The following is a 19745-nucleotide window of genomic DNA, read 5'->3' as shown; positions in this document are numbered from 1 at the left end:
AATACACCAGGACAGGCATTCACAGTGCATTTCATATTTGCTTAGCAGACACTCAAACACAGAGACACTTTCATTTTGGAGTTCATTTAAAAAAAGTAAATTACACATAAAATAACTTGGCCAATAGTTTTAACAGTCACATAACCACTCCCCTGTATTGCCTATCTTCACTAGAATTTTTGAGCAAATGTTTTTACCATGTGCATATAGCCTAGTCAATCAGACTGCAGTCCTGTGAATTCCCCACAGGTGTTTTTCCCTACTCACCATCTTGTGCGTGGTGCATTTGCTCATTGAACTTTACTTGCCTTTTAAAGCCTTCTTTCTGCCTTTTTTCTGGACTACTCAACTGGGCCTCAGCAATAATACTCCAGCATGCTCAGAATCAGATGCTGACTTCTCTGCCTGGTAACGCCTTCAAAAGGTCATTGGAATACATTTGCAGATAGTTACTGACATTGTAAAGATAGGACAGAAGCCAACTTATAGATGTATCAACTTGTATATCAAGTTTAAACTTTAAATGGTAACTCCCACCACCTTCTCATGCTGACTGTGTATCCAAGGCAGCAACATTGCCTGGAACACGGTTCATAATCACCTAGTCATCATGAGTCATTACTATTCCGATATCCACACATCTACATCTAATTAGCCTACGCAACAAAATTTAGATTTTTCAAGAACAATGTTCAAAATAAAATCCAATTCCCATAAATTGCCTACTTGTTTCTATTTAATGGGAGAACAAGAACAAGCAAAAGCACAGTGTTAAGTTCTGATACAAGTGCACTGTTTTTCAAAAACAAAAACCTCTCATGCATTGCTCATAACAATCGGTAAGATTCAGACCAAAAGTTTCAGGATTAGATGTTGACTGCTGAAATTAGATTCATTACACCTACTCATTACTAGTATATGCATAAATTACATATAGAAAAAAGGAACAGTTAAGTGTGTGCAGTGATAACAGCATAAAGCCTGGAGGGCATTAGTTGGTGGTGGATACGGTAGAAGGCTTCTCAGTGGTACATCCTTTGCCTCTCAAGATTATTTCAGGAGGTAGAGGTCATTTAGTTCACAAGCTCAAGGCAAGGAAAGAAAATTCATCAAGCTCCCATTTGGGGAACAAGGCCTGTTAATAAGCAATGTCTTCTGTAAAAAAAATGTTAGAGATCAACATGGAACCATAACCATGATACTCGAGAATGCAATTATTTTTGTGAAATTTTATTCAAATTTTAATTAAACTCTGCGCAGTAAAATATAATAATGGCACTCCAAATGTGCATGCAATTTTAAGAAATTTTGATGAATTATTATTTATATATCTCAAGTTAACTTTACTTCTCCTGGAACAGACAGTCAGATACCTCACCTCCTTCAATAGTTTCATCCATGCCTTCCACTCGTGTGTTATTAAACTGAACCAATACAAAGCTTAAGTCTCGCCACAGCCCTGAAAGTATTAGTTTCGTCACTGTAACTCTAACCACCTCAGCTACATTAAGTTAACAAAAGCATGACGCTGAAACAATCTTCTAAATCATAGACCAAAATGTCATTCACCTCACAGGACGTCAAATCTCTTCTTTGAAGTATGTGACGGATCCAGTTCACTGATTCTCTTTTAGTCGTGACTCATGCCACTATGACATCTGCGCTGGGTCTGTACAGCAACAAACAATACAATCACTTGCCTCAGCACAGTAGGCTCTAACCAAGATGAATGTATAATTATAAAAAAACATTTTTTTAGTGCAGAGGGGAGTATTCTATAGGTATTTCTACCATTCATTAGCATGTTTCCATTGCATTTCTATTCTCTTTACAGTTCAAATACTAATACAAAACTCACAACTCACAACTCACAATCATAATGTTGAATTTTTCTCAGTTCTCTCTACATTTTTTGTCAACAAGATAAGCCTAAAAACAATGGTTTTATGAAGGAATCAGAGAGACACAATCAGACACAAAAGTATTGTGTTAGTACAGCATTCAACATTCCTTCAGTTTCTTGTATGACCCTTTGAGATTTGCATTGTTGTTGACACCCACTCAATTAACACAAGCGTCATACACGTAGGCGCTTTCCCTAAACCAGTGGCAGCTGGTTAAAGTCAAAATCTTTATTCCCATGGTGCCCTCAAAAAAAAACAACAGCCTTACAGTACATACACACCTACCTTTGCACCTGCTGAGCACTAGATTATAGGCTACCTGCTATCATTATCACAAATTTTAGAAAGTTAGTTAGGTAACAAGTGAAATGTAAGCAAACACAATAGGTACAGCTAGACTACAGTCTCTCCCCTCTCTCTCTTTCTGTTTATTTATAAATACACGCCAAACATTAGTTTATGCTGTCCGTTTGTTATTGCAGCAGTAGCTGGAGCTAGATGGCATGTAATGTAGCCTAATGTAGCTTATAGCTAGCGCTACTAATAGTGCTGACAGATTTATTGGAGAGAGGCAAACGTTAGCAGGTTGCTACTAGTTAGCTGGTTAACTATTTTAGCTGTAGTTTGGGTTTCGTGTGCTAACATTAACTAATTTTGCAAACAGCTCGATTTCGAGCAGTAGACGAGGTAATACTTACCCCCAAACTAATGTTACAAAGTCTACCAGTAGAGGGTCCGTCTTAGCAGTCCAATTTTGTCTTCCACGTCGACGGAAAAACAAAGATCTTGAGATCAGCAACAGTCAACATGCAAGCAACGTCTCAACTCACACGTTATGTGATCGTAAAAATTGACAGGAAGATGACAGAACTTGGAAGGAAATAACGTTCAAGAAGAATTGAATTTACACTGAATTTAGCGGATTTTAATTTTTTATATATTAGAATTTTAAACTGTGAATTCAATTAAATTTTCCAATCCGTCAAATCCAATCAAAACAAAATTCATCTTGTAAAAATTTTGTAGAAATTCAGTTTCAAAATGACTTGATGTGTGGCTCGTGAACGATTCATTCTTTTTGAACAAATCTTTTTGAAAGAAACTGACTCACCTCCATGTAGCGATTCATTCATTTGGTTCAGCTCTCAGTAAGTTGTGAACTTACCTGAAGCTGCTGCAGATACTCCTATTCAACCATTTTCAGCACTGGGCCCTGTAGTAGCCATGAGCCAACTACAGCATTGATCCACTTGGGCATGCTCTCCAAGGACCTCCCATCTGAGTGATCGAAAGCAAGTTACTAAAAGAGTTGAAAAGAGAAATGAAAGCGGTGGCAGCATTGCGGAATGATCCATGAAGGAACCAGGGGCCTCATTCATAGAATTAGCATAGATTTCATCCTACATTTTATGGCAAGACCACTTAAAAATTGTGCGTACACAATTCATAAAATGTGCGTACAAATGAAAATCACACATAAGCACATTTCATTTATAAATCACAAATATCCATAAATTGTGCGCCCACAAACGACCTTTATGACTCCTCCCACTTAACGCTCTCAATTATCCTTATATGGTGGCATTGTACATTGTACTGTAGCCTACATCATCGTGCATTTCACTATTTAAGGCAAACTCACAGAAGGCAGCCGATTCCCCCTGCAAGAGCATTCACGGTCTTTGTCTTTGCTGACAGTTTAGTCAGTTGGAGCAAATTTCTTTCACTGAACATTTAGCCATTTGTTACAAAATCAAAGGAGACTCCATGTGCATGACAAAAACAGCCACTCTCAGGAATATTGTCCAAGAAAGACTGCATGTGTTAGCAGGTTCTGATGCAGGTTGACAGTGGCATTACATCAGCAAATAACATTCTGTCGCAGCCATGCTTTTAGCAATGCCATGACCTGAATTAAACCCACTCAGAAGCTGTCAGGGCTGACAAGGTGCTCAAATGTCCCTTTCTGAGAACTGGGACACCGGAGCTGTCCTTCATCGGTTCTATCAGACCATTCTAAGCACTCAAATAACTGGTTTCCAAAAATTCCATTAGTTAACATTAGTTACAGTAGCTGATAATAGCAGTCATTTCCAAGAAGCAATCATTTCTGGGAATTTTGAGAGTTACTGTTTATAAACACAGGGTATGAGCAAGTTATGGTGTTTTAAATTGAATGATGCTGGGGTTTAGATCAAGCTTAGTCATTGACACTACAGTAAACCTGTTCTCTCTCTAATGCAGAGTCCTTCTGAGATTACCTCCCACTGCATTTTTTTTTTGCCACTGTTTAAGCATTTGTTTCTTCCCATTGAGGAGTATCAGTATTGAGCATGTCAGGTCTTAAGTCTTTCCGATTTTTCCTTTGTGACAACGTCTCTGTGAAAAAACATTACACAAATATGGTTGAATTGAACAGAATGTGTCCACAGCATAGCCCTGCAGCCATAAATATAAAATAATAGGAAGCACCCTTGCATCAACCCTTAAATGAACCTCAGGCCATCAGCAACCTCTCTAAACTACTGTCAAATAGACCAGGGGCAAAACCTAGGCCTGTCTCAGGATCATGTGATTTGATTTACTGCTTAAAATTACAAGGCTCATACAGCCCTCACTCAGTCCTGAGGTATGCCAAATGACATCCCTTTATTCCTTGGATACATTTTTTATGTAATTATCATTTGCACATCTGGCTCACTTCAGTATTTTCATGCCAAGCCATGATCAAATTTGTGGTTGGTGAATACATTTCAGGGGGAAGAGACAGGACAGCTCTGGCTGCCCCCATGTTGGTGTGATCCAGAACGCTTCCTGCACCCGTGCATTTATGGTTTACACATTTCCATTCCAGGGATGGTTTTAATTTGGGCTCCTAACCGTGGCTTTGACGTCAGCATCCCATAGTTCACATAACCTCGCCGTGTTTCTATAACAAACTTTTCCAATCTCTTAGTAACTGGAAAGTCTCAACCATGGTGGAAAAAACTGCCCTGTGTCACTTCATGCACATCGCAGAGTTCACTTCATTGAACTGAACAAACAGAAGAGTTGTAGTCTTACAATCTTTTTATTAGCCTCACTGCTGAGTCTTATTCAGTTGCCTTGGGCTAAGATTTTTTATGTTCTTGTTGGCCAGTGATAATTTGTATGTGATTGTTCTCAGGTGAGGTATACTTTGGGGACAGCAAGGTCATATTAAAATGCAAAATGGTCATAGCATTCTGGTCATCTTACCTTCATAAATGGTGGCTCTCCAAGCTGAGCATGTTGGTTTCAATCTGTCACAAAAGGGAAAATTATTTTGACATCTAGAAGGCAAATATAGGCACATATTACAGCATATCTAAGTAATGATTCTGACTATTCAAGGGACATGGACAGTGAATGTAAAACCCATTGCTATTCCAGTCACAGGAGACAATATCATACTGTCTGCAGAAAAGGAACACCTGCAGGAAGACTATCAGCAAGACTTACATGTACTGGCATCGAAAAATGTTGTACAAAATATTTGTATGTTTTAATGGAAATTGTTTTTTGTCCTTACCCCTCGCCCCTTGAGGGTTTCTTTAAATGAAACATTTTCTTATGAATAAAAAAGCAAAATGGTTTTATCTGCAATATAGAAATATAACAAGAGAATAACTGACAAAAATCACTTTGTATAAATAGCATGCAAAGAAATTATGGGATCTCCCTTGGCTTTGTTCCCTAATTGAAAAAAGGCTAGGCTTAAAATTATGATGCAAAACAAATTCAGTCTTACTATTTTTGTTTTCATTCTTATTGATATTGTATGGAACGGAGCTAAGGGGCATCCCATAATTTAATTGTATGCTTATTTCCAAGCCTGCTTAGCAACATACAACCCCGTTTCAGGCACGTCCCTTGGTGCGGCTGCCATGCTTAACAGCCAGTTATCATCCATACTTCGGAAGCTTAGCATTTCTGACCGATCTGTATCTCAGTTGGCTGACAGCAAGGCCATGGGAGAGTGACAACAGGCAGGAAAAAGGCACGGTGGCCAAAAGTCTGTGCTTCCTTTGCACATTCTATCAATGTCTTCACAAACAAAGCCGACAAGGAAAGCTGTTTGATATACTAGAACATTAATGACAGAAGTAATAGTGATGAACCTTTTATAAAAACAACAATAATAATAATAATAATAATAATAATGCCTTGCATAGCTCTTTTCTCACACTCAAAGCACTTTACAGTGATGAGGGGGAAACTCCCCTCAACCACCACCAATGTGTAGCACTCACCTAGGTGATGCATGGAAGCCATTTTGCACCAGAATTTGCACTGCACATCCGTTCAGGTGGAGAGAGTGAGAACGATTTCTGAGCCAATGAAACTAAGCGACGATTAGGTGGCAGGTTGAGAGAGCCAGCTTGGGAATTCGGCCAGGACACCGGGAACCCCCCTACTCTTTGCACTGAGTGCCATGGGATCTTTAATTACCACAGTGAGTCAGGACCTCGGTTTAATGTCTCATCCGAATGTCATCTCAAACAGCACACTGTCCACTTTGCGGTTTATTTGACCAGAGGGAAGATCAATCCCTACTGGTCCAGCAACACCACTTCCAGCAGTTTTCCCAGGAGGTCTCCCATCCGAGTACTAACCAAGCCAACATCTGCTTGACTTTGGTATGGTGGTAATGTTACCAAAGACACCAAAAGTTTGTATCCTCTTTGAAATACAGCAAAGATATTAACACTGTCAGATGCTGAGAACATCATGCTTTTATTATAACTACACTGAGCTATTGGGTACGAGAAAAAAATAAGTGGGATCATATTACTCCAGTAGTCCAATTCCTAGATTGGCTCCTACTTAGTTTTAGAACCGAAATACTATTGGTATTATTGGAAGATGTGGGTTGGTGAAGACATGCATACAGTACACCATACCAAGCAGACAAAGGTTACCCACTGCTGGATTGCCCAAAAAGTCGGTTTACTTAAAATCTTTTTATACAATATGCTTTTTTGGTTCTATTTCTGTAAAGCACTTTGAGTTACAGTCATGTATGAAAGGTGAGATATAAATACATAAAGTAACTGTGGGAGATAATGTTGATACATATGAAAGACAAATACAGAATCATTTCATTCATGCTTTGTTTTAATAATTTCGTAGAAAAAGTATTTAAGATTTTGTTGACACAATATACAATAGTATACCATACATTGTGTGAATCATTTTAAAAAATATTAAAATATCCACCTGGAACAACGCAGTATTCAACAGACATACAAACCCATTGGTCATGCAGATAGTGTTATTCTGACTAACCATTTGGACCAAAAGCTTTAACATAGATTATAATGTAAAACAAACTATCTGAATTTAAAAACTGCTAACAAGTTTGGTCAGAGAACAGTTCACATTAGCACAATAATTACATGAGATCACATTTTTGTAATGGATATCATATGAAATTCACACTGGCATTCAGAGAAATTGAAACATGCCACCAGCATCATCATCCCGCTCTACATTTTCTGAACGGTTACGCTGTATGTGGATTTCCTATCACTTCCCGTCAACTGGAATTTCACGGAATGCCAGCAATCTGCATTCAAAATGCTGCATTGTTAGAGTTCAGGTGCTACAAGCACTATATAGCTTAATTACAACATCAAACAAATTCTTCCTTCACCTAGACCACCTTGACTCCCATGGGTTACGTATGTCTTATAGCCACTGTTCAGGGCACTAAAAATTTTGTGCAATATATAAATAAAAAAAACATAAACATACTACAGAATCAAAATGGCTCCTTGGTCTGAGCCAGGACACATTAACACCACCCATCCCAGGTAATGCTTGTGCATATAAATTAAAATACATTTACAATGAACATTTATAGATAAAGTAATAAATACCACTGTTATAAACAGCAAAGGACGAACAAGGGCTCGTGCAAAGCTTGAGGGCGGGCAATGTGTGGCTAAATCTTCACTCCCAAGTGTGAAGACAAGGCATTGATGATGACAAATTTGTCTTTTGTTAATGCTGAAATGCTTTTTTCAGCTTGCCAAATTCACGCCAACACGACAGTGAAAGACACTGGAGTTGAAGTACCTCAAGATGGCAATGGAGAGAACAAAGGATAGGCTTTGTTTTTTCAGGAATAAATGCAGTTTTTTTAAAGCATTTTTCTTATAGCTCCCTCACATATTGCACCAGCACAAACACTTTTTCTATGGAAGGCTTCTGTTCTTTTTGGTTGCTTTCTGTTCTTGATATGTGCAGAGTTCTAGACGATGTTGGAGAATCAAATACAGATTGTGAGACATTAGGAGATGTGCTACAGTATCAGTAAGAGTAATGCCTCTGGTGTAAATGAATATAACACGCTTGTGTCAGTGAAGCCAAGCGATACCCAATTGCTTCTAATTTTCGTCTTTTTTTTTTTTGGCAGTGAGCATGGCCACAACCACATATTTTGAAGTGAAGTGTCCATTATCTCTCTGAATTGACGTGACTATATTGAAAGGGAAAGAGCTCATTGCGTTAACACACAATGGGTTGGCTTTATGCCTTTTGAGAGCGGCTAATTAGCGGTTAGCGAGGAAGTGACTTACATTGTTGATATCAGATACAGGGAACAGTTTTGATTAATTCAATTAATGTGAGGCATTCTCATTTCCAGTGAGACTAAACGTTCATTTTGATCAGAGACGTATCGCGTCAAAGTGCTTTTATCCTCCCGAATTTGCGTTTTTCCTTGCTTCCTGACATCGTCGGAATTTCATGTTCATTTTACCAGAGGCAAAATAATTGGCTGATAAAAGAAGCATTGTTTTCTCCACAAGAATATGTACAGTGCAAATGAAACAAATACAATTAACACAAAAATAAACTAATTTCTTAAATGTTTTGAACATTACTACTTTACCCTGACAAAATCTGTGGCATAAATGGCAATAGACGTACTTTTTATTTTCATGAGTATCTTATGATTAGGTATAATTAAATAATGAAGCTGTGCTTGTTGTAAAGCATTTCCCTTTCCCAATATCCCACCCATATGAAATGAGTACTATATATTACGCCACGTTTGTGGAATTTATTCTGTAAAGACAGTGCCTCCGTTCACTCAGGTATTGCCCAATAAAATTAATAAGGAAGACTTTGCATTCATTCTTCATTTAAGAGATAAAAATATTCTCCTCTTCAGCCATCTGTCAAAACACTTCACCATTCAAATCTACTAAAATGTGTTCAATAAATAGAAACAGAACTTTAAAAAGACAATTGTAAAAAAAGGCACACAAAGTCTTTAGACAAATGTTACAAGAAGAGTGAACTCTTTGCATTACAAATACCTGTATATCAGTAGTTCATATGCTACCTCAGGACATCCCCTCATAAAAAGTCACCACAAACCCCAAAAATAAGATCTCGATAATGTCAGGCTCATCCACTCCAGCGGCCCCAGATCCTTCCATTGGGCCGCGTAAAGTGTTCCATTTGCCCATTGGGGCCCAAGTGACTGTAGCAGTTTCCTGAGAGCTCCTTCATCGACTGTCCTGGTCCCGGCTCCAGAGGCAAGTGCGCCCCCTTTGGACAGGAGGACTAGCGCCTCCGCTGACTCAAAAGTCAACCACCGAGGCTTCTGGAAAAAAAAGGAGTGTTTCTCCTCCGAATGCAGCTCGCCGTTCCGCCGTTCCCGCCGTGCTATGTGTCGACAGGCGAGGCGTCCTGTGTGATGATCTCTATGTGAGCGGCGGGCTCCTCGCCTTCGCAGTCATAGTCCACCGAGGAGTGCGTCGCCCCCTCCTCGCCCTGGCTGTACTCCTCGTCCCGCTCCGTGCCTTCCTCGGAGTCGCCCTCCTCCTCCTCCAGCGTCAGCTCAAACTGGAACTTGTCCCCCCCGCTGCCGGCCTGGCCTTTGTCCGGCTCGTAAAATGGCGGGGACGGGCTCTGGGGGATCATGCTCTGGTACCAGTTCCGGTTGTCCTCCAGGGTATCCAGGATGTCCTGGGCGTCGGGGTGCACCAGGTCCCCCCACGTCTCCCACAGAGGGTGCACGATGTAGTCAATGAAGCCCACCTGTCACCACAACACAGTTGCACATTAGGCTACACATAAATTCCAAATAAGCACTGCGCCCAAAAATTATGAAAGCTTCAGGCTAACAAGCAGTAGTCACGGGGGGTGTAGTCCTCTCAGTGTTAGCTCAAGAATTAGAAGTTCTAAAAGTTCTGAAGATGGTCTTTACTTTTATTTGGCTTCAGTTTAGTAAAACTACTTTACTGGTAAACTGGCACTATACGGTATAAACAAAAAAGTATATTATGTTACTGGTATACATCTATACAAGTAGCTGACAAAACACGCGCACACACACAGACATACACACACACCTGTGATTTTTCCACAGAGGCCGTGTGTTTGTCACACATGGGGCTGATCTCCATGCCCCTCTCCCGTTCTTTGTCGCCCTGGTGGAAGAACTCGTCCATGATGCGGTCGGTCCACTGCCGGTACAGCTCCAGGGACTTGGTGGGATTACTGAGGTCAGCACAGTGCACCATGTTACGAAGGACCTGTTTCCCAGGCAACAGAGAAAGGGAGACAGGGGTAAGCTCACATGTCACCACAATATACAAACAATACTTCTCCTCCTAAATTCAAGGAACCATAGAAACTGTAGAGCAGCCCAATCATAAGTATCACAGAACATCATTTTGTTTTCTCAAAGCTCTATCAAGTCCTTTATTTTACTTTTGTGAGGACTCAGGATGTTCGGAACACTGAAAAATGATCTTTATATATTAAGCCTTGAGTCATTCAGGGTTTAGACATGCACTTTACGAACAGCTGAGGTTGATAGGATCATACCTGTATTCTGTCTGTGTAGTTGTCCAGCAGAAGCACTCCAGAGCTGGTCACCTTCTTGGTCTCCACCATGGTTTTCAGGTCTGCCAGCAAGCTCATGTGCTTAGACATGTCAGTCGCTAACACCTGGAAGAATCACAACACACAATTCTGTCAGGTCTGTGTCCTGGCAACCACACATAAACCGGCTCCGTGCCTCGGCAACTACAAATGGTCTGTGACCGTTTGAGGGGTAGAGCGGGGCTCACCATGTCGATGACCATCTTCCTGAGGGACTGCCGCTGCTTCTTGCTCAGGTTCTGGAAGATGTCGCAGTTCTCCTCCTGCAGGAGCTTGAAGCCCACAGCCAGGTGATGGTTCTCCAGCACCGACTCATCATTGTACATGAGGGCCAGCTCCGAGTCTGGGGAAAAGGACGCAAGAGAGGAACCCGGTCAGGACCGGTCGGAACATCCACTGTCACAGTTATTTCCCTTATTCATCCTGCCCCCCGGCAAAATGCATAAAATCTCATTTATGAAACTTATATTTAAGCTTCAGCTTCAATAGCAGAGGGACATATCTTTAAATGTCTAGAGTACAGAGCTGATCAGCTGGTTAACCATGAGAATGAGCTTCCAGTAGGGGAACTCACTGGTGTTGATCAGGAACTGGTTGGAGACTCCAGGGTGGTCCACGTCATGGATTGCGGCAGCAAAGATGGCGGCAAGGATCTCCAGATCTGTGAAGACAGCCTGGAGAGGGCAGGGTGGGGGACGGGGGGGGCATATCATGAGTTTCAAAATTTCAAATCAAATGATATATCATACTTTAGATCACAGAGGGCGTTTTATCTACACCAGTGGCTGGTGAGAAAGATAGTTTTTACACTGAATGTATTCTTTAAAATGCATATTAAACTGGAGCTGAAAAAAGCCCTGAGCTGGATGAAGCAGGCAGAAGACAGGTGGTGTGGGCAAGCCTGCGGGCCAAGAGGAAGAATGAAGGTGCTTACATCCAGCGCCGGTGTGGACAGGAGGATGTGGGTGGACTGAGCCACGTCCGCGGCATGCAGGCTGTTGTGGTATGCCACGTCGCTATGGTAATGGTCCTCCAGGGTCATCATGAAGGTCACAAAGGTGTCAGCCGGGATCTTAAATGTCTTCATCAGCTCTCTCTCCTGGGTATGGGGGAGGGGCGGGGGTGAAATGACTTATTAAAGAGGATGCAAGAACTAACTGGGCTAGAGAGGGAGGACTGAGTTTCATGAATCTCACAGTGGGTGGAGCTAAACTGACTGAACCAATTAAAAGGTTTTGCTGTCCTTTTAGCAGGACAGCCAAGAAGATGATTCACTCTTTCCCTTGATATTGCCTTTGGCTTAAATCTATCCAACTGGCATAAGACTGCTCCTCTGTAGTAGCACTTCTTGTAACACAACTGCAAGCTGGTTCTAACAAGGGATTACAGAGTAAACTATCAATAGTTTATCACAGCTCTGGTTCCAATATAAGACAATGTGTTTTACTTCATTTTCAAAATTAAATATAAAAAATGTTCATAATTTTCTACTCTGTGCTTACTTAATACTTGGCTCAGTCTCTCTGCAGGCAAAAGCATTTCAAATAAATTCAAAGAGATAGCTGAGGTGGGCTCTCACCTGGAAGATAGCGTACATGATACAGGTGAGCGGTCTGTGGTTAGAGAACTCTGACACTCGGAAGATGTTCAGGCCCCACTTGTTCAGGTCGTCCAGTTCCTTCCAAAGAGATGGTAGTGTGAGAATCAAAGCACTGCTTTCCAGTGAACGGGAAAGGCACAATCTGACCTTCAACAAATGTTATCCTAGTTTAAGTCATACTACACAAATCCTGTGAAACTACTTCAAATGCCTATATGCAATGAACTCTGTCCCATTTAAGATAATGTTGTATCTTCGATCATATGGGAGCAATTGACTGAACAATTTAGGATGAGGGCTTTACCTTGCCCAACTGGTCTTCCTTTTCTGATCGGACACCGAATCGGGGGATCCCACAGTTGGAAAGGCCGGGTCCGTGTGACACCTTCTTCACCCCGCTGATCTGGGTCATCACCTGCTGCTTTTTCTTCTTCTCCCTGCCCTTGGGTGCTGGAGGGGGGATCTCCACCTCGTTCTGCTTATCTGTAGAGGGGGGCACAGGAGGAAGAGGACAACAAACCGCTGTTACTAGATGTCCTTTAGGGTTCACTGTGCCTGAAAGGTGTCTGACCAGCCTTTTGGCTCATCTCATTACCCCTATAACCCTGCTCTTTAACTGGCACAGAGGTTCATTTACTAATGCTACTCAGTCTGAATTTCAATCTCCTTCATAACCTGTACCTCTGGTTGTAAGGCAACAGAGAGAGAACTTCTCTTTTTACCACAAGCTTAATTTCTTTGGACAATGGCAGCATTTGTTTTGCTCCGTCAAACAATTCAGGTGCTGCGGAGAAGACCTAAAACAAGACACACGCTTGGACCCAGGGGAGACGGCGCTGTCTTGCCCCACTTTTTGCAGTGACATCAGCCGCCTGCTCCTGAACAATAGCAGCCTGGTATCTGCACATGGCGTATGGCGTGAAACCCAGTGCCCGACTGTACAGGGGGGCATCTCAGCGGTAAAAGAAATCAGAGTCCTGCCATCTGTCTGAGGGAATTATGCTGGATTGATATGGTCTGGGGACTGTAGCCTAAGCAGTTTCCTGCACAGGATCCATTTCTCCACCTCTGCTCAGCTACCGCTGCTATTAGCCCACGTCCTTACACAGTTATTCAATTACTGTGATGATCATTTTTTTTATAATGGCCATCTGAGCTCTCTCCCTCCGCTTAATCAAAAGACACAGAGCGGTGAAAGGCTACTGAGGTGGAGACGTAGTCGTCGCATAGGTGGGGGTTGGGGTGGAGGGGGTTTTGTGAAATGAGAGCGAGACGCTATTCATTACCCCTTCAACATGACTGCAATCTTGCCCGTTTCTCAGTTTTCTGAGACACAATGAATTCAAAGGACTCAGCATAGCTGAGCGCAACGCACTGAAATTCCAAGAGGATAGAGATAAAGCACGTGGGGTGGGAGGGAGGGGAAAAAAAAACGGCGGCAGGAAGCTTTGATGCCAGCTCGGCCAAAGTAGACAGAGAGGCAGGAATAGTTCCATGTGGGTGGCGCGTGTGCGGCGGATGCTCCGGTTTCGTGCAGGTGGGGCAGCGCCCCCCCCCCCTCCAAACACGCAGCGTCACATGTTCAGCGCAGCTGACACTCTCCATATTAATTACGAGTCTGCCTCTCCCTCTCCATCTCTCTCTTGCTCTCTCCTTCCCTCTCTCTCTCACACACACTGGCAGGGACCCCCAGATGGCGGGGCTGGGCGCTCTAAAACGTCTTTTAAACACCCCCACCCCGCAGCGTTTCCGGCTCAGCGGAAACGCATCTGGGAACCCAAGGGAAAACGAGTCGGGCTGGTCAGTTCTATTCACGGCCCCCCCCCCCCCCCTCTGTTCCCTCATCTCAAACTGATATTTACCTGGGGGGCCTGGGCATTTTTTAACAGGGCGCAGGACACTGACGGGAAAGCGGAGGTGCCACTGCTGCCTCCGGCTAATTGGGATGTGAGTCATGGAACCCGCCGGCTCGGCTTTGCGAGAGGGGGACCACCGAGCGCCTGCTGTATAATGCATGAAGACGCGCACACACGCACGCACACACACGCGCGCGGGCGGGCACATGCGCACACGCACTCGTGCACTGCAGTGGAGCGTCTCCCGCAGACCAGATCGGACCGGATCGCACTCCCGGGGCAGACGACCGCAGCGCGACCCTGGCAGATTCGGCCGTGCCGTGAACAGGGTGGGCTCAGAGCCACGGCGTGACCTCTGGGCCCCGCGAAGGCCACCGCGGCGGCTAATCCAATGAAATGGTGCCGGTGACAATTCGTATCGGCACCGGCACACAATGATTCCATCACCAGACACCAGCAGCAGCCCCAAACACATGGCCCAGCAGAGCCTCGACAATATCACCCAGCCTTTTGATCCCTGTCCTGTCCCGAAGCACAACACATTCACCATTGATCTCACAGAGTCATTTGTCCATTACTGAAAACTGCGCTTCAGTAAACAGCCTACTTTTTTTGTGTGTCACGCACTAGTGGATCTGTTCACGTGTACTGCACCAACACTGCAAATGGGTTTATGGGCACTAAATCAATGCGCTGTCACTGTAAACTGATGTGTGACCCTAGTGTGTGTGCGTGTGTCTGTGCGTGTGTGTGTGTGTCAGTGTTTTCATGCGCGCGTGCTTGAGAACGTGTGTGAGAATGCGTGCAGGCACACGTGCGAGCTTGAGCGCGTGTGCGTGCATGCCTGTCTTCCTCTCTCCTCGTCAAGCTCAGGTGTTTGGCCGGTGCGCTTACCTAGGAAGGTGTTGGAGATGAACTCGGACACTTGGTTGCCGGAGCGACTCATCTCCGACAAGTGCGTCAGCTCCCGGTTCAACATTCTCTTGAACTGAAAGACAGAAAGGGGGAGAGGGACAGGTGAGCACATGCTGACCTGTGGCACGATTATGGGTTCTACCGTGGCATTAATAGACAGCTAATCACACAAGCAAAGAAACGGCACGTGTCTTCAGAACAGGAAAGCAAACATACACATTTCTTTCAATACATGCAGGTGACAAAAAATGGCCACACTGAAATACAATCTACACCTGGAAAAAGCAAAAAGAAATACTATTTTGTACACTGTGCTTTGCACCATCGTGCCTCAAATACTCGTTCAATTCAAAATGCACAGAAGCCTAGTTTTCCAGCTTCTCAAAGCCTGCCCACCTCACATCTGCAATACGAAGCTAAGCACAGACGCAGCAGAGGACGACCAGCTTTCCCTCCAGACCACCCTCAGAATCCTAAAAGCGCGGCACACAAAGCCCCGCCATTTCCGTTCGTCCGTCCCCCCACCCCTCAGAAACCGAGCCTAATTACACACCTTAATGTAGCCCCAGGACACAGACAGCAGGTAGTTCGCCTCTGGCATTTTGGACGCTATTTTGAGCGGAAGCCAGGAGCGCTCCTCTCCGTCGGATTTCCCACTCAGGTCTCCTCTTCCCCTGCTCTCGAGGCTGCCTCCCCTCCCCCCTTTTCGTCTCCCCCCCCCCTTGTCCGGCGGCTCGGAGGTCACTCTCCCTCCTCCCTGGCCAGCGGCCGCCTGCCGGTCCTCGTCTCCATCTCGCCGCCCGCGCACTGGACGGACCGCGTCCGGGTGATGTGGCTGCGGCGTGGGGGTGCACGGCGGAAAAAGCCCGGGACGCTCGGCGGGATGAAGGGGGCTTCCTTCCCTGCGCTAGTCCTGCTCAGACGCTCTCTCCTTCTCTCTCCTCCTCTCTCTCCCTCCCTCCCTCCCTCCCTCAGCCCGCCTGTCTCCGCCCCCTCCCTCCTCTGGCGCCTCGCTCAGCACATTGGCGCTCCGTGGCACACATGATGTGGCAGAAAAGGGAGGGAGCCCCCCGCTCGGATATGCAAAGCGGGGTTTTGGGAGCCGCGAGATGCGCAGCCCCCGCCGCCGTGGCTCGCTCCGGCTGAACGAGCCGAGGGGGGGGTCTGTTCTGCCCCCCCCCCATCGCTCTCATTCACGAGCACCTCAATTACTGCATTCTGTCTCTAAATAAGCAGATTCCTTCATATAGGGAGAAAAAAGGAAAACAAATCTGCAGCTTGAAGCACTCAAATAAAAACACCCATAAAGTACCCATAATTAATGCGGCAATAAGAGGCAAAAATAAAATTGGGGAATTCTCCAAGAAACTAACACCAAAAAATGACATTTTAGCATGTTTTAAAATGATGGATTCCAATGGTCAGAGCTGTATACTATAGTAGGTTTAATAACTGAAAAACACATGTGAACAAGGTTGTTTGATTGTTGTTTTTTTTTTAAATAATATTGCTACAGAGTGTTTCTTCCCATCAGCGGACGTGCTCATTTCTCTCTCACACACAGCTGCGGATAATCGCATCCATCACCATTTTGGATGACATCACCTCAGATTTCCCTCCACTGGAAGAGAATCCGAGCCTTTGCAGGCAGAGCGCCGCCAATTGCGCGGTCGTCAGAACGCCATGGCAACAGCGTCACGTGACCCTCCGGCTGCTGTTTCTGAGAGGTTCCCCCTTCCCCAGCGCAGCGCACAGGCGCTGTTCCGCCGCTGCCACTGGTCGGCTCTCACCCAGCGCTTTTACGGGCTTCACCAACATCCATTTCAGGAGAGAGTCACACACACTTAAACACCAAAACGGTCTGACGTTACGACATGCATTAACGATGCACGGAATTACCATCAGCTACAGAAATGATCGACTTAACCTAGGCCATAAAATGACCAGTCTAATGTGCATGGCCTTGCTAGAATGACACGGAATGGGGGATAGGGTCATTTTATGAAGGAATTATTCTCTTCAAGGCCGGTGCGTCAGACGTGTTTTTCTTTTCACTTTCACTGGTGCAACTTTCAGTGGCGTAGTACAGACGCAGGCTGCATATTAATACCATCCGACAACGGGTAAGCCCCCACCCCCACCGAACCTGAACTAGTTTCTGTGAGGCAGCTTCCCAAAAAAAAACAGCGGAAAGCAAGCGACCTTATCAAGAGTTTTAGATCTGAGGAAACGCGTGCGTGGAAGTGTCTGTGAGAAATTTCCTGGCACTACAGTATGTTTTTCATAAAATCACCTCCAAAAAATAGTTTATGAATGACAGAAAGTCCTTCTCTGCTCTCTGCTAACCTGTGAACCATGTTAACATGAAGACAAACAGAGAGACACTGCCCAACAATCACTGTATGCTGCAGTGTCTGCTGCTTTTCAGTGCATTACAGCAACAATGATAAATTTAAGTCAAAGATCGGCTAAATAATCCACACACCTTGTTCCCAAGGTCTTGATAGAAAGACTGAAATGAAACCAACAATATCTCCAGACTTTGCAGTTGCAGTTAATAAACATAATAAACTAAATCTGTTGCAGACTTATTTAGCTCTTCCTACAGGAAAAACATTTAGAAGACATTCAGCTTGGCTATATGGACTGAAAAATGCAAAAGAATGCTTTTAAAAAAGAATTTTCTGCTTACACAAAGTAAAATTTTAATAAAATTGTATCAAGTGCAGTCCCATCAATTGCAGTTCCAAGTTCAGAATGTTGGCATCTCTTAGGGTAATGCTGAAGCTTTCATAGTTTAGGAGTTGAGGAAGTGAGCATTATTTGGTAAAAACTGAACTACGCCATGCCACTATCCCTAAAACATGTACAAACATTGTACAGGGATGTATAATGGTCCCACACACACAAGAGGGTGGATGACAATGGCCTTCCATTTACAAGAAACGGTTATTTCCCAACTTATTGTAAAACCAGTATCTTGTCATTGAATCTGTGCCGTCATTGTGAAATCACAAGTCTCTTACATAAGGACAGCTCTTGGAAACCTTCTGTCCTTGGTAAGGCAGCCTGAAGTAAAATAATCCAATTCTGCAAATTGTGCGTCACGTGAAGTCCACAAAGCTATCCCTCAATCTCAATCACGGGGACTGCACACATTATATTATGCACAAACGCGCAATGAAATTGCGGACTTTGTAAAGACATTACACTTTAATCAGAGCATGAGTCACAAATAAATGGGACCCATTCTACAAATACATTCCTGAAAATGTGTTTTACTGTATGTTTCCACATAGAAATGTGGCATATGATGTTGAATGAATGTGGTGAATTTTGAAGTCATTTCAAGGAATAGACCAGTGGAGGGGGGGGTCAGGATGACTCAGATTTTGTGCGTCAAGAAAGGTGCTGAAGAACATCAGATTATTCTTACATCGATCTGGTCTCACCGCATTATGATAATAATACTGAAGCGCCAGAAACAAGCATTTCCACTGTCCCTCAGGGTCAGCTCTTCATAAGGTTCAGCCCTGTAAACAGCCTATCAGTCATATAACATAGTCTTGTCGGAGGCGATGACCTTTACATCAACACAGGGAAAACCACATCTTTTGTCATACGCAAAGTGACGCAAGATTGACTCTGGTTAGAGAAAGAAACCAACACCTTGATGCGTCTTACTTCCACGAAATGAGTCATCACTCCCAGTGATTTTTCTTCCGCCCCAAGCCAACAAGTACGTAGACATGCCGAACTGAAGGCAGTGGGAATTTGTGTGAAAGGTAGAGGGGTTATGCAATGTGTTGAAATGCTTCCTGCTTTTCCAGTTGAAAATATGACCTCAACGACACTGCCGACTTCAGTGATTCAAGAGGCAATTTCATAACCTTTCCTTGCACAATTTCTCAGCAATTTTCTTGTCAATCAAATGAATACCGCAAATGAATGAGACCCGCACACTTGGTCTAAGGCACCGAGATGAAAGTTTTAATCCAGCAGCAGTGTTAAAGTTTCGGCTGCAGCAAGCCTCCATCATCAGGTTCCGATGAATGGAAAGCCCAGTCATCTGCAACCGCAGCTGCAGCCCTGTTTATGCGCGGACCCCCCTGCACATTTGAGAGTGCATACTGGTGTCACCCGCTTTCACGTTGCAGGCTACAGCTAAGCTTGCGCAGAGCGGTGTCGGAGGAAGACGAGGCCGAGCAGTCCACGGGCGCCGGATGAAACGCTGACCCCTAGCTGACTGAACCCTCCCGTAATCGAGGTGAGATGTTCATGTCCTATGGAGCTACCAGCAACAGTTGGCTCTGACACGGAGCCTCCCCAGATGGAGGGAAAAACAAGGTCTGGTTGAGGTCCAGTGGTCTCCAGAGTTTGGTAGCTAAATTAAACATGCAGGTCATGCCTGCTCACTGCTATTTATTTTTTCATATTGCGGTTAATTATTCGCACGGAAAATGCGCTCAGACCCATTCTCATGGCCATTACCCAAGCAGCAACACAAAGCCGTTAATATTTCACTCAGCGAACATTTCCAAAGTCCCG

The 19745-nt window shown here is 44.1% G+C and overlaps 1 protein-coding gene and 1 long non-coding RNA gene across 7 annotated transcripts in view; both read right to left on the bottom strand.

The window, feature by feature from the left end:
- Positions 1 to 337: 337 nt before the first annotated feature.
- LOC118230642 lies at positions 338 to 2731 on the bottom strand. Of its 2 annotated transcripts, none has more exons than XR_004765892.1 (3): positions 2603 to 2731; positions 1570 to 1669; positions 338 to 415 (listed from the first exon to the last, which is right to left on the bottom strand). It is a non-coding gene; the product is annotated as an uncharacterized LOC118230642 (long non-coding RNA). The 2 variants fall into 2 exon arrangements; XR_004765893.1 differs by lacking the exon at positions 338 to 415 and adding an exon at positions 948 to 1155.
- A 4291-nt stretch (positions 2732 to 7022) lies between these two features.
- Positions 7023 to 19745, bottom strand: part of LOC118229712 (cAMP-specific 3',5'-cyclic phosphodiesterase 4B-like) — a 110812-nt gene continuing 98089 nt past the window's right edge. For 3 of the 5 annotated variants that reach the window (XM_035421963.1, XM_035421964.1, XM_035421965.1), the window contains 9 exons: positions 15177 to 15270; positions 12731 to 12909; positions 12406 to 12504; positions 11761 to 11925; positions 11401 to 11500; positions 11015 to 11169; positions 10770 to 10892; positions 10292 to 10474; positions 7023 to 9977 (listed from right to left, as the gene is read on the bottom strand). In XM_035421963.1, the coding sequence (XP_035277854.1) occupies positions 9603 to 9977; positions 10292 to 10474; positions 10770 to 10892; positions 11015 to 11169; positions 11401 to 11500; positions 11761 to 11925; positions 12406 to 12504; positions 12731 to 12909; positions 15177 to 15270 (1473 nt within the window). In that variant the 3' untranslated portion in view covers positions 7023 to 9602. Of the gene's footprint in view, positions 9978 to 10291; positions 10475 to 10769; positions 10893 to 11014; positions 11170 to 11400; positions 11501 to 11760; positions 11926 to 12405; positions 12505 to 12730; positions 12910 to 15176; positions 15271 to 15750; positions 15908 to 19745 lie in introns of those variants that run through there. The other 2 variants (XM_035421966.1, XM_035421962.1) reach the window with 2 other exon arrangements.

Source organism: Anguilla anguilla, chromosome 6 (assembly GCF_013347855.1).
Source record: "Anguilla anguilla isolate fAngAng1 chromosome 6, fAngAng1.pri, whole genome shotgun sequence".
Classification (NCBI taxonomy): Eukaryota; Metazoa; Chordata; class Actinopteri; order Anguilliformes; family Anguillidae; genus Anguilla; species Anguilla anguilla.
The sequence above is the reverse complement of the archived record's forward strand: the minus strand, read 5'-3'. Positions and strand labels throughout refer to the sequence as shown.